The following is a 15,396-nucleotide window of genomic DNA, read 5'->3' as shown; positions in this document are numbered from 1 at the left end:
CGCGGGAGGCGCACCGCCTGACGTCATTATAGGGCGCGAGCTTGGGGTTAGGTTGGATCCCGGCTGCTGGGCTGTGGAGCTCCCGCAGACTTTCCCCGCGACGCGGTCTCGCCCGGTGACCCCCGCCGGCCCCGCGCCCTCTGAGCCATACTCCCTGGGATCCTGATCGTGAGAGGACGGGTGAAAGGCCCGGGGGAGGAGAGGGAGCAGGGCAGGTACGTCGCCGGCCTCCGACACTATGGCGGTCACGGCCCGGAGCCCGGTTGACCCCCTTCAACCTCGAGCCGTCCCTGGCTCGCCGTGTGGCTCAGCAAGCCCTGCACAAGCCCCTGACACTGCAAGTTTCCTTCACGCTATTTGTCACCGTCAGCAACTCTTACGAGGTTAATTTCTCTCTCGCATTGTGAGCTGCAGGAGCGCAACCCTAGGATGAATCATTAGTGGGCTTCGTGTTAAAATTTGGTATAAGCAAGATTTATTACTCTTTTTAAAGTATATATTTCTTCCTGTCTCTTGAAGGCAGCGGAAGAAATTAATAACATTGGTTGCAGAAAGAGGAACTGAATGGCTAAAGAGGGTGAAATTCTTTCAACATCCTTCAGCCCCGTGCTTACGTATTACCTAAAATTTTTTAAATTTAAATTTCCTTACGGCATACGTAGCGCTCTAGGACCTTTTACGGGAGAGTTTGAAAACGTCTCACATATGATTTTATGAATAAGAAGTAACTTAGCAAAAGCCACACAATGGATCTATGATCTATCATAAGATACTTCAAGTTTTCCTCCGTGCTCTTGCGGGAGGAGAGACCCTTTGTCACCCATACATCTCTCTCATTATGTTATCACCTCTTCGTTTTTTGTTTTTTTTTTTTGCGGCACGCGGGCCTCTCACTGTTGCGGCCTCTCCCGTTGCGGAGCACAGGCTCCGGGCGCGCAGGCTCAGCGGCCATGGCTCACGGGCCCAGCTGCTCCGCGGCATGTGGGATCTTCCTGGACCGGGGCACAAACCCGCGCCCCCTGCATCGGCAAGCGGACTCTCAACCACTGCGCCACCAGGGAAGCCCTTTTTTTTTTTCTTTTAATATTTATTTACTTATTATTTATTTTTGGCTGTATAGGGTCTTAGTTGTGGCACACTGGCTCTTCGTTGCAGCCCGCAGGCTTCGTTCTAGTTGGGAAGTGCGGGTTTTCTCTCTCTAGTTGTGGCGTGCAGGCTCCAGAGAGCGTGGGCTCTGTAGTTTGTGGCACGCGGACTCTAGTTGAGGTGTGAGAGCTCAGTAGTTGTGGCCCGTGGGCTTAGTTGCCCTGTGGCATGTGGGATCTTAGTTCCCCAGGCCAGGGATCGAACTTGCGTCCCCTGCATTGCAAGGTGGATTCTCTACCACTGGGCCACCAGGGAAGTCCCTCCTCTTCATTTTTCTTTTAAATAAATAAATTTATTTATTTATTTATGGCTGTGTTGGGTCTTCATTGCTGAGCGCGGGCTTTCTCTAGTTGTGGTGAGTGGAGGCTTCTCATTGTCGTGGCTTCTCTTGTTGCGGAGCACGGGCTCTAGGTGCGCAGCCTTCAGTAGTTGTGGCACGTGGGCTCAGTAGTTGTGGCACACGGGATTAGTTGCTTCACGGCATGTGGGATCTTCCCGTGCCAGGGATCGAACCCGTGTCCCTTACATTGGCAGGAGGATTCTTAACCACTGCACCACCAGGGAAGCCCCCTCCTCTTCGTTTTGATACCAACATTTCTCTGATGAGAGATTTTTTGAGTTCAACAAAGTCTCCAACAATTTTTTTTTTTGCTGCTACCTGCTAGGACTGGTACTACCACTTTATTGTTGTTTTGTGTGTATGTGTTTTTTTTTAAAGAGTGAAGTTGAAACACTTGTTCGAGTCAGTTAACTTTTTCATCTCAAGTGGTTTATGTGCCAGAAAAAGTATGTGCACATAGGTGAACAGCATCTGGGATAAAGGGCTCATGTTTGAATTTAAAAACAGCCCTGCTCGTTATCTTAACCAATTGTTTAGACTTAACTTCACTAATACTGGACCAATCTGACATTATACATAGCATCACCTATGAAATATTCTTGCCAAAAATGTTTAATTCAAAGCTAGCCTTTTATGTCTAACTTCCAGTATGCAGGAAATAAAGGAGATAAAGGGGCAAGTTAATCAGATAAATCTATAATGTGGGACACCTAATTTAGTCTCTTCAAAAAGGCAATGTCATTTAAAAAAAAAAGGAAAGAAAAAGGAACCAAAGAAAGGGGTAGGGAGACTGTGTATTGGAGTTAAAGAAACTAAAGAGACAAATCCAATATGTGAAACTTGACTGGATCCTGGCTTGAAAAAACATCTATAAAACATTTTGGGGACAGTTGGGAGACATCTGAATAAATATTAAATATTAGGTATGATAATGGTGTGTTGTAGTTATACACTGATATATATTAAGGGGTAAAGTATTATAATGTCTGAAGTTTAATTTCAGATGTTCAGTAAGAAAAATTATACACACATCAAGTATACATGGCAATATGTTAACTTTTGAAAGTAGGTGGTGGGTACTGGTGTTTATTGTACTATTCTTACCACTTTTCTGTATGGTTCAAGTTTTTCATAAGAATGTGGGGAAAAACATACATCCTTGCCACAGTCACCCATAGACGAAGGGGAAAAGGCAGCTGACGCATGGCAGGACAGGCCTTGCTTCCTCCGAGGAACCTTCTCGAGTCAGTAGTGTGGGGGGAGAAGCTCCAGGTTAGCAGGCAGGCAGTGCTCCTCTGGACCTAGGTTTCCCTAGTCCTCTGTGTCCCAGTTGGAAAGGGAAGTTAGATTAGATTCAGATCCAAAAAGTTCCTTCTAAAATTGTAGGTATGGGACTTCTCTGGTGGAGCAGTGGTTAAGAATCCGCCTGCCAATGAAGCGGACACGGATTTGAGCCCTGGTCCAGGAAGATGCTACATGCCGCAGAGCAACTAAGCCTGCGAGCCACAATTACTGAGCCCTTGTGCCACTACTGAAACCCGTGCACCTAGAGCCCATGCTTTGCAACAAGAGAAACCACTGCAATGAGAAGCCCGCGCACCACAATAAAGAGCAGCCCTCGCTCGCTGCAACTAAAAGCCCACACGCAGCAATGAAGACCCAACGCAGCCAAAAATAAATAAATAAAATAAGTAAATTTATAAAAAGATAAAAAATAAAATTGTAGGTATGAACACGTAGATACAAAGAACAGAGTAGTGGTTACCAGAGGGGAAGAGGCAGGGGGGAGGGCAAAATGGATAAAAGGGATCAACTGTGGCGACAGTTGGAAACTAAATTTATGGTGGTGAGCACACTGTAGGAAACAAGAGGAGTAGAAATGTACACATGAAACACAGAATGTTATACACCAGTGTTACCTCAATAACAAAACTGTTATCTACTGCTGCATAACAGTTTACTCCAAATTAATGGCTTAAAACTGCCATTTTATTATGTTCATAGATTCTGTGGGTCAGGAATTCAGGAAGGTCAGAGCAGAGACAGCTTGTCTCTGCTCCATGATGTCTGGGAACTCAACTAGGACAACTCAACAGACTAGGGGTGACTTCATGTTTGGAGTCCTCTTCATTCACGTGTTTAGCAGGTGATGCTCATACAGGTTGGGACCTCTGGCTGTTGGCCAGAACATCTATACGTGGCATATCCACGTAGCCTATCCAGGTGGCCACAGACTTGTATGGAGGCTCCGAGTGCCCCAAGTGAACCAGGCAGAAGCTGTATAGCCTTTTATGACCTAGCCTCAGAAGTCACAGTGTCAGTAACATAGTGCCAGATTGAGAAGGAGGGAACAGAGATCTCACCTCTCAATGGCAGGAGAACCAAAACCACAGCGTAAGAGAAGAGCACATGGGATGGGAGGTAATTGTTGAGCACATTTTTGGAACGTATTCCAAATACATTTCCATGACACTCCCTGCTGTTCCAGAGCTGCTTGTTCTCAGCTGGCCCCCAGGTCTGCCCTTTGAGCAAAGTGGCCTCCCCCATCCCTAACACTGTGTTCTGGCTTGGCTACTCTGAATAAGCCCTGCACTAGGGCTTCAGTGTCAGAGAATGGAAGCCTGCAGAGCCTTAACGTGAAAAAATCATTTGAAATTCAGGATGTGACTTGAGCCTTTCTCCCCAAGGTTTTAAATTTCCAAAAATGTATAAAATAGATAACTAATGAGAACCTACTATATAGCACAGGGAACTCTACTGAATGCTCTGTGGTGACCCAAATGGGAAGGAAATCTAAAAAAGAGGAGATATATGTATACGTATAACTATTCACTTGGCTGTACAGCAGAAACTAACACAACACTGTAAAGCAACTAGACTCCAATACAAATTTCAAAAAATGAACTTCCAAAAATGTTAATTCCTCGACAGACTATTTTCCTGGCTTCAATTATCCAAGTCCATGTGAACAACTCAGGTCTTGAGACTGGACACCTTTCCTAAGCCTTAGTTAGGTATTTCTAGCTATTTACTGGTTATTACCACTTGCACGTATCGCCACTGTCTCAGCTGGCTCCTATGCTCTGCAACAGCTCACACCTCAGAATCCCCGTCTTCCAAAAACTCCACCACTGTCCCAGGCAGTCAGGCTCAAAATCTTGCCAACCTGACCTCTAACGCCCAGACCAAATCTATTTCAGAATGCCACCTTTCCTACAACAGCATCTTAAATCCGCACTCCCGTTACTTCCTCTTGGAGTTATATGACACTCCCCCTAAGGGCCTTCCTTCCAAAGTTCTATCTTTACAGAACCCACCAGCTAAGCTATCCCCATTGCACCATACCCCTTACACACTGGCAGTGGTTTTGTAATCTTCTATCTGGCTTTCAGGCTTTCCCCAAAGCTGGTTCCCAGTGTCTCCAGTACATTTGCACAAATGCTGTGCATTTCCACATCAACTGCTCCATTCAAGCAGGTACAGTCTCTCCCATTGTCCTTGGGACAGATGATCACATTTTGCCCTGCATTATAACCTAAAACGATGATAGAACTGAGTGGCAGGAGCTCAGAGGAGAGGGACAAAGTGTGGGTGAAGGCAACAGCCTCCAAATGGTTGTGCCTGTGTGCAGCTGGGAGATGAAGGAGTGAGTAAGCTATGTAAAGAAGATACCTATCAACTATTTTACCTTTTTCATTAGGTACAGTGGGGCAAACAGACTGTGGGTTAAGTTTGTTTTCTATCCTTTTGAGCTAGTCCAAAAGCTGTACAGTATTCATAAGCTTGAGAGTTATTTATGCTTCTGATAAAAGAGACTCAAATCTAGAACTGGAGTCGAAAGAAAAGACTTCAATGAAAGACTGATGCATAAATTATAAAAATACAGATTCAAACAGGTTTAATTTAAAAAATGGAACATACCTTACAGAAGTTAGAAATGTTATCCCTCTCTGGGCACTATAGAAGATGCACAGACCTTCCACAGCTCATAGAAGAAAGACTGTATAGACAATTTTGATAAAGAATTGAGGGACAATTCAAAAAGTTTATAAAGAGAGAATCTGGAGGCAGAAAATCCTTGAAGAGGCTTGGTCCTCAGAAATTGTTCTGGAATGCCGTTTCACTTGTATCAATATCATGTTCCTGGATGAGGGAATAAGACAGAGAATTTTAGAATTTCAGTTCGAAACCTGAAATGTGAACTCTTTGTTGTTTTGGACTTTGATTAGAGATTCTAAATCATCATTGATTGGGACACATAGCTAATCTCTGGGCTTTAAGGCTAAATCCAGCCCGAGGATTAAGTTTTCACGACCAGGACAGGGCTTTGACCACAGCCCACCACCCACCATGATGAATGGGGAGCAAATACATTTGAAGGTACTGATGCAGACACCACACCAGACTTCTTACCTTGGCCTTAGGGGCCTGACCCTGCCTTGCCACCAAGGTAAGTACTGCTGGGAATCTACCTGGCCCCCATCCCACATTTCAGTGCTGAGCAAGTATACCAATACCTTGCCTCTGAGTTGCTTTCCTGGTACTGATCTCAGAGCACTCTAATTGCTCAGATGTTCCTGTCTCGCTCACTGCACGTAGCTCAGGCAGACAGCAACGACAGCATTCACCGCCACAGCCCTGACATCTAGCAGCAGGCCGGCACATACGAGGCATATATTATAGTATGAGTACACAGCAGAGCCAGCTCCCGCCAGTAGTGGCTCAGATCCTAATCAGTCTTTCTGTTCAGCATCTAAAATCGAGTGTGTGTGTGTGTGTGTATGAAAGATGGACATTCTCTTTATACTGTTTTATAGTCCTTTCCCCCCACCCCATTCACTGTATCATGAATGTCTTCCTAAGTCCTTAAACATCCTTCTAAACATTCTTAATCTTATGGATGCACCCTAGGTACTTGTTCCCTACAGATGAAAGTTTTTCTTCAATTAAAACAGTGCTTCACTGAGCATCCTGACTGGTAAATCTGCACACATTCAGAATGTGTATATATATTTTGGCCACGCCACATGGCATGCAGGATCTTAGTTCCCCGCCCAGGGATTGAATCTGTGCCCCCTGCAGTGGAAGTGTGGAGTCTTAACCACTGGACCACCAGGGAAATCCCAGGATTATATTATTAAGACAAATTCTAAGCATTAGAATTGCTGGGTCAAAGGCATATATATATATATATATATATATATATATATATATGTGTATATATATATATATATATATATATATATTTAGGGCTTCTGAACGATATTATAAAAAATATCTCCATAAAAGTGGAACCAGCTTATTCTCTCATCAGTAGTATATAAATGAATGCCCATTTACCAACCTTGGTTGGACATTTAATTTTAGAAATCCTGTCCAGGGATACGCAAGATGAAGGCCAGGCATAATTTTTAAGTTCTTGGTCCTCAGCCCTGGGCAAGATGATTTCTAACATAAGGTGCTGACCTCACGTCCTGCTGCTCCATCCTTGGTTCAGTTATCTCCAGCCACACAGGCATTACCGCTGTCCCTCAAACAAGCCAGGCAGAGCCCAGCCTTAGGGACTCTGCACAGGTCTTCTCTCTGCCTGTGACACTTGTCCCCCAGCTATCTCCATGGCCAACTCCCTCAACACCTTCAAGTCTTTGCTCCCATGTCAGCTTTGTAGTGTGGCCTATCCTGACCACCCTATTTAATTTAATATCACCACATTCAGCACACTGATCCCTCTGACCCTGCTCTACTTTTTAATAGTGCTTATCATCTCCTAGCATCCTATGTGATTTACTTATATATTACGTTTATTGTTTACTGTCTCCTCCAGCTAGATATATGTCCCAGAAGTGCAGGGAACATCACCTGTTTTGTTCACCTAGTAGCTAGTGAAATGCCCGCAGAATGAATGGCATGGAACACGAGAAGTCCAGTTTATGGATGATATCACCACTGGAAGGACTCCCACTTGAGTGGGCCTTCTGGGTTCTGTACCTGGTTCAATTTCTTGAATTCCACCACTTGGAAGAAGATGTGCTCGAGGATATGTTTGGCATCTTGCTGGTCCTTTGGTAGTTTATTGGTGACTCCAAGGATGTCACCACACTTCCTGATGTAGAATTCCAGGTCTTCTTCAGTACCTAAGCACAGCTGGGGCAGTTAGGTTCACCCGTGACTCTGCCCTTCCCCAAGTACAGACTTACTGTGGTTTGGGTATCCCTGTCAGGTTCCTACATCTCTCAAGATCACTCACCTCTCCCTTGGGTAATGTGACCAAAGGACTTAAACAGTGACAAACTGTAGAGATCTCTGATGTGCTGTTTTTGTAAATTAGGACAAAAGTGTGACACTCCTAATTAGAATAAAGCTAGCCAGGTTCTGGCTCGCTATCACCAGATCTGGCATTCCTACGTTACAAAGAACAGGACCCACCAGCGGGGAATCAAAGTACCATTCTCTGATTGCCGCAAGGATCATTATGTGAAGGACATATGCGTATTTTATTTATATTATTTATTTTAAAAAAATTTCTTGGCCGCACCACGCAGCTTGCAGGATCTCAGTTCCCTGACCAGGGATCAAACCCGCGCCCCCAGCAATGGAAGCGTGGAGTCTTAACCACTGTATTGCCAGGGAAGTCCCAGGGGTATTTTAAATAGCATTTACTATAGCAATATTATAGGAAAGGAAATAAAAGAAACAAAAAATCATCCATAATTCTCTGTGTAACCATCCCCAGTCCTGTATCAAGGATGGACAGCCATTACTGCCCTACTTACACTATACTGTAATTTCTTTTCTTCCCCTCTGATTTGCATTTTTAAAGTTATGATAGAAGTGTTCTCTCACTCTAGCTCTACCCCCACCAATACTTCCTAGGGTAATTACTGCCATGTATGTCTACATGTCTACATATGTGTAAAAACAGGGGATCAAACTATAATAGTTCTGTAAGTTGCTGTCATCAGTTAACAATGTAACATGGACATTCCAGTCAAAGCTTATGCTCCACATCTTTCTTTTAACAGATGTATAATATTCCACTTTGTCTCATTGTTTTTTAAACCAATTCTCCTACTGATAGACTATTAGACTGTTGTTGTCTATTTTTTGAATGCTACAATTAATATCTCTATATCTTTTCTGTTATGCATTTCTACTAGGATTTCTGCAGGATAAACCGCTAGAAACAGAAACGCATGGTCAAAGGGTCTGATCCTTCACAGGTCTATTATTCCCACTGGACTAATTACTAGGTCTTGCTAATTTCTGATTGCCTAGCACCTACCACAATGCCTGGCATGGAACAGAGATGCAGTAAAGGTGTCTGACATTGAACTATTTTCATTTTTGCACATTCCTTTCTGGTCTTCGAGCACATATAGATGTTCACATAGTTGGGATCCTACTCTAAGTGCAGTTTTATATCTTGCTTTCTTCATTTAGGAATCTCAGTGTCACCCCCTGGCCTTTGTAAGCCTCTTTTATAATGACTACATATTGTCCCACTGATTGAATGTGGTGCAATTTACTACCATTTCCCTGTGAGTGAACACTAAGGCTATTCCCAACTGTATTTTATTTTTTAATAAGTAATGTCGTAGTCATCTGTGTACCTTCATTTATCTCCCTAGGTTAGATTCCCAGGAGTGGGGTCACTGCCTCAATTTTCTGTCTCCGAATCCATGTGTGCAGGCCCACCTGCTGTGCTGGAGGAAGGGCATGTCAGGAGGAGCACGGGGCTGAGAGTCGGGAACATCACTCACCCTGCAGCTGTGCAGCCCGGAGCCTCATTTCCTCACCCACGGGTCAGGGTGGGCACACTTGAATCTCTCTAGAATCCCTTCCAATTTGAAGTCTCTGTAATTCTCTTGGCCCTGACTGAATTTTTTTATTCAGCGGCTCCTGTGACCAATGGCCTAGGTTTGCTAAGAGGCAGCCAGAGTCAGAATTCATCCTGGGGTCACCCAACAGGTCAGAACTAAAGACACACAGGAATTAAAGCTGAGACCCTGGCCTCTGCCTGGCACCATGTTCTAGCTCACTGAGCTAACTGACCCCTAGGGAAACAAGCCACATCATTCACATGAAATAAACAAAAACTGTGCTTTTATACTTCCATTCACATTCTGTTCTCCCTAAACAAACTCTAAGCTTTCTTTCAGGGCAAATCTCAGAAATTCACAATTTATAAAACTCACAAAAGAAAACAAACAAGAATTTGACCACACTCACACTTATTGGTGATCTGAGCAAGCCGGGCCTTCTCAGAGGAGAACGTCTCATCTAAGTCAAACAGCTCCAGCGGAGGGGGGGATAATTCCCTGAAGCTAGGAGGGAAAACCTAAAAGGCAATAAAGTCTTTCATGAAAGAGCGCATCCAAAGCCATAACTGACGGTGATGAGATGTAAGGAAAATGAGACGAAGAACCGCCCAGCGCCCATCACCTCCTTCCGCCCTAACCCATGAGGCCACGGCAAGCAATACGGCGGCCCAGTGCAAGCAACCCAGTAGAACCAGCTCCAAGCACGCCGCCAAACTCGCCAAGCTGATGTACCAGCGCCCTTGCATGTACCAACTCATGCAAGGACACACAGCTTGGGGCTTATCTGGCTTATTTGCATTTTGTGCAAATTTGTGTTGAACACTTGATTGCATGAGTCGTTTCTCATCTGATGATGAGTTCTTCAGGGACAGAAATTGGGGAAACAGATGTAGATTAATGTAGAAAGTGCTGAACTTATAGCCAGAATTTGCAGGTATGAGGCAGTGGTGTGCTGATAAATGTTGAGCTATCACTCAAAACAAGAAGCCTCATCTGTAGCATTTGTCATTTCCTGTTTTGTAAACACTTCCACTGTGGCCGATTTTCAGGTTACCAAGGTGAAGCCAACTTGGCTCATAACCTTCCAGAATGTGGTGGGATAAGACAATTTTGAAGGCAAGTGGAGCTCACGCTGGACTGGAATGTTGAAAAATAACCTATAGACACATGACTGTCCCCTGGGCTCTTAGAACTGTGCTGTGAATCTGAGTGCCCGTTGCCTGGAGAGCTCAAAGCTTTCTAGCACAAAGCTCTTCCTCCTTTTCAGCCAGGTGTTCTCATACATGCCCTTCAACCCCACAAGACAGGAAACGTTTAACAGCCAGAGAGGTCCACACCCGTGATTCCTCAGTTGGGAACTACACCAAATGGAAGTCCCTGTAGAATACTAACAGGTTTAGTCTCTATGCATGTTTTGAGCCAGAGAAACATGACCCCATGAGGAAGCCAGCCCCACACGAGGCCAGCTGGTGAGGGAGGGGCAAACAGCAGGGCTCCGCGGCAGGATGCCCCACACACACCCACTGACCGCTGGCTGAAGGGCTGGCAGCGGCGTTTCAAACTGAGGTTGGATGAGCTGGAGAGGTTCATGTTTCACGTTTAGCTGTTCGTGAGCCCTGTGTTAAGAAGAAGATAAAAAAGCAGGAATCAAGATGAGACACTGATGCAAAGCATGTCTAACTGATCTCACGGTGCTCGTCTCCAACGATCAGGAGGCTCAGCACTTTGGCAAAAAAAATAAAAATCACACAAAATGTATTGTTACACGTAATGTAATGATCCTTTCAGGAATCTTCTCTACTGCAACAGACGGCATGACTTTATTGAGAACTGAAAGGGAAAGTTCATTCAAGTTTCCTATCGGGCTTCTCCTAAATAGGCTTTTAATTTTTACCCACTGGACACCATGAATCCTGTAACTCACTGTGTTTCCTTATTTGTTTTCACCATCAAGAGACACGAGTCAAATCTGAAGTCTGCTTCTGGCGACTGAACAGATCCACAGGATATGCACTTCTGTGTGCTCATTCACTCCACAAACATCTACTGAACACCTACTGTGTACCAGGCAGTTTTATCTGCCAGGAGTACGGCAGCAGGGGAAAAAAGAGACCAAGGCAGGCCCTCATGGGACTGACATTCTAGCGGAAGAGAGACACACAATAAACAAAAGCCAAGATGCCAGGGATTAATAAGCATTAGGAAGAAAAGCAAATCTGGAGAGAGGGACAGAGACAGGGAAGGGGCAGGGAGTGGGGCTTTGCCAGAGCAGCCCTGAGTGAGGGGAGGGGCAGGTCAGGCAGTCTCCCTCAGAGGCGTCCCAGGCAGAGGCCAGAGCAAGAAGAGGGAACGGGGAGCGAGACATTTTCACGGAACAGCAGGGCAGCCAGAGCAGCTGTGGCGGAGTGAGAACGGCACGAAGGAGTTAATGGAGTCAAGGGCTGACCTTCCCCCACGGTAGTTTTTTTATTGCAGCTTCCCCTTTGCCTCCGTCCTCCCAAACCTTAATTTGACCTTCTGCATCGGGGTATAGATTGTACTAGCTCTGTGACCTCCTCTGGGAATGAGGCAAATTAAAATATACTCACTCACCCAACTTAAATTGTGTGCTCAGTTGTGGCCTTTCAAAATTCATCTAAGCAAGCAAATGCCAAGGGGTGTGGACAAAGTTCATGACTGTTTCTCTGTAGGGGTGCTTTGAGAAAGGAGACAGGTCTATGACCGCAGAAAGATGGCTAGCTGAGCTTATGCCGTCACCACCTCCACTAGTCCAAGATGCTTGGGAGGCGTCTATCCTAGCAATGAGCAGATGATCCCCACGGAGAGAAGAGAAATAACTTTTCTTGAGCATCTACCACATGCCACGTGCTGTGCCTGACCCTGTGGGAGGCACTTATTTAATGTAATCCTCAAAACAGCCCTGGACAGTGGGTGTAATCTCTTACAGAAGAGGAAACAGAGGTATAGAGTTGAAGTAGCTCCCCAAGGTCATGTGCTTAGGAAGCAACAAAGGCAAGGTCAGAACTCAGACCTGGCTAATCCCTGCCAACCAGAAGCCCCGCGACTCAGTCTACCCAGATGGCAGAATTAGAGGCAGTTCTAAGCTAAAGGTTCTAGTACCCACACACAAAGAACCCTGATGCCAAGTCCTGGCCTTGGTCATTCTAGCCATGACATTCTGTTTTCTGTCCCTAGGTAGAGCTGACTGTGCTGAAGCCCTGTGTAAATAATAAAATAAATTCCACTAAGTCTTCCCTTTCTCCACTCGGCTCACCACCTGCCCAAATCATCCTCCTACTAGTAGCCAACATGTACTTGATGGGGGTGGGGAATGGGTGGAGAAGCTAATCTTAAAAGCAAGCAAAACCTAATTCAGAAAGATGATCAATATGGGAAAAGGGCAAGAATAAATGCCACTGCTACACACAAATCTGTGAAATGGGGCTGCTCTATATTCCAGAATACTCTGGCCTGACCTCTGGTGGTGCATTTTCACCACCCATGTCTCACTCTGCATCCCACCATGAACTCTGAGGGCAGGGACCGCCACACTGTTTGTCTCTACCTCACACCCCACAGGCATCAATAAAGACCGGCTGGACAAATGAAGTCACTTCAGAGCAATACCCTACAGCTGACATAAATATTTAATGACGAATGCAATTTTTATTCAAAAAGAGAAACTGCATTCAAAAGTTGTTACATGCGAATAAAAATTCCTAAGAGCTCCATACAGAAACTGTAAACCAGTAACTCCTGCCCTTTGCTGTGGTATGAAAGACAAATACAATTAAAGGAGCCGTCCAAGCCTCTGAAACATCCACCACCTGACTCTGCCGACACTAAAACAGCAGACAGTTCCAATCAGTCCCTCATTCAACGCTGAAGAATGGTCGTGATGGCCTGGCCCACCTGCATCAGGAGAGAAGCAAGTCAAAACGGCAGAAGCCGGTCGGACTGGAAGCAGCCAGCGGAGCAGCCTGATGGAACCTTTGTTATCCTAAGAAAAGCCCTGAGTTAGAAGGAGAACATCAGAGCTCAAAACCAAAGTGCAAATGAAGAGCCAAATGTGCAGGCAGGACTTACAACCTGGCTGCCACCCGCAGGCCGCAGGTGGTGAGGGGGTGACAGAGATGCCCCGGCAGCTCTGGGGGTGTCAGTGTTGTCCTCTTTTTCAGAGACTCTCTAACTTCCTACAGTAATAAATCTCCAGATAATTTCTTCCCAGGTTCAGGGTTAGGAGCGGCTGGATGCAAATTCAGGTGCCACCAAAACCTAGCCGCGTGACCTTAAGCAACTCGCTTACTTTTTCTGTGCCTCAGTGTCCTCATACGTAGAACAGGGATAATAACTGTATTGTGATTAGTACATGATAAAGCAACGTACATAAAAAAATTAACACGGTACTTGTTAGGAGTCAAGGCTAAATGCAGTTCAAATGGCAACTAGGAATGAACTTCCTTGCCTGGACATACCCTGCCTTTGCTCAGAAAGCAACCTCCCTGCAGAATGTTCTCTCCCAACACCCCAAACCATCTCCTGAAATCCTCTCACCCCTTAAAGTGCGCCATCCATCAGAGGGCCAAGCAGACACAAGTCACCCAGAAATGTTTTTTGAAATCCTCAATGCCTGGCTAAAACGGCCCCTCTTTCTTAAAGCCTTCCCTGCTCACCCCAGTCAGAATCGAATTCTCTTTCCTCATTATGCCATGGCCTCCAGTTTTACATTTCACGTTTAGCATTAGATTAACCTTGCATCACAGCTTTTGTCTGTCTCCTCCATAAAACCATACACTTTAGGTACAGTGCTCAGCACAGTCAGAGCTCTATGAGTGCTTGATGACCCTGAACATAAGTACAGGGCCAGGACGTTAGACAATCATCTGTAGCTGTGCCTTCAGCCTTTGGTTTATCCAGATGTAGATCCTGTGCCAGGCCAGAGATGCTCAAAAGTGTTAGGCCCTGCCCCTGTTGTTAGGGATGCAGAACACCACCAACAAAGCCGGCATGAAACAGAGTCAAGGACTGGCCTGAAAGACACTCAGGCCTGGCTTGAGATCCCTGCTCCCACCGTGGGAGAATCCTTTCCCTCTCTAAACCTCAGTTTCCTCAGCTGGAAGTGAGGCAGGTAACTCAGAGGACCACTGAAAGTATTAAATGAAGGGACAGTGTGGAGTGCTTACAGGGTGACTGCCCACCTCGGTTTACTGAGGGGGGTCTCTGGGACGTGGGACTCCCTGTGCTCAGATCAGGAATGTCCTGGGCAAACCGGAACAAGTTGGTTTCTCTAAATGTCCAATACAGAGCCTGGAACACAGCAGGAACTGACAACTGCTGGCAGTTTCCTCTGTATCGAGCCCCGCCCCAAACTCCCAGCTGTCTCGGCCAACCTCCTCACAGGTCTGAGAACACGTTTTGCACACCGCACTTGCCGTGCCCCTAACTCCCGCCCCCAAGGCTAGTGTTTTCAAACCGAACACTCAATGGCGTGCAGAGCATCTGAGGGAGCCGAGGTACTGACTTGATGACCTTGGGGAGGGAAGTGGTATCCAGCTGGTAGATGGACAGGTCGAAGAGGGTGGTGAAGTCCCGAGGGTTCTCATCGCCCTCCTGGAGACACACTCGCAGCCGCTCGGACAGGGCGGCCGTGTCGGGCAGCATCATGTAGTCGGAAATCTGAAAGCCACAAGAGGGTTCCTTTCAGCATAGCAGGGGCAAGAATTTACTCTGTCTGGTCTCCAGCGCCTCAGGTCTAAATCTGCAATATTTCTACTCTCTTGCTAAGACACCTCACTGTTCATGGTCACTGACAACTAAAGCTTAAATAAGCCACTCTCGGTGGAAAGAAGGACAAAGGTCACCTGGGTAATCCCCAACGCTGACAAAACTCAGCTCTGCAATGATTCATGCTGGTCCGCACACAGCTGAATATGGCTGGAGAAACGCACAACCCTGCTGACTGGTCTCCTTTTCATTACACACTGATCTTGAGTGCTCAGCCATCAATTAAATTCTCAAGATCATTCCCTTTTCCCATTCTCGTAGGCAACACTTTCCTTCTGTCACTTCAACCATCTAATATGATTTTCT

At 45.8% G+C, this 15,396-nt stretch overlaps 1 protein-coding gene across 1 annotated transcript in view; it reads right to left on the bottom strand.

The window, feature by feature from the left end:
• Window positions 1-5,367: 5,367 nt before the first annotated feature.
• IFT52 (intraflagellar transport 52) overlaps window positions 5,368-15,396 on the bottom strand; it is a 32,820-nt gene continuing 22,791 nt past the window's right edge. Inside the window, exons 10-14 of the mRNA XM_060284665.2 lie at window positions 14,828-14,982; window positions 10,835-10,922; window positions 9,716-9,824; window positions 7,475-7,620; window positions 5,368-5,629 (exon numbers count right to left, since the gene is read on the bottom strand). Of these exons, the coding sequence (XP_060140648.1) occupies window positions 5,582-5,629; window positions 7,475-7,620; window positions 9,716-9,824; window positions 10,835-10,922; window positions 14,828-14,982 (546 nt within the window). The 3' untranslated portion in view covers window positions 5,368-5,581. The remainder of the gene's footprint in view (window positions 5,630-7,474; window positions 7,621-9,715; window positions 9,825-10,834; window positions 10,923-14,827; window positions 14,983-15,396) is intronic.

This window comes from Globicephala melas, chromosome 15 (assembly GCF_963455315.2).
Source record: "Globicephala melas chromosome 15, mGloMel1.2, whole genome shotgun sequence".
Taxonomy (NCBI): Eukaryota; Metazoa; Chordata; class Mammalia; order Artiodactyla; family Delphinidae; genus Globicephala; species Globicephala melas.
Note: the sequence above shows the minus strand (reverse complement) of the source record. Positions and strands in the feature narration are given on the sequence as shown.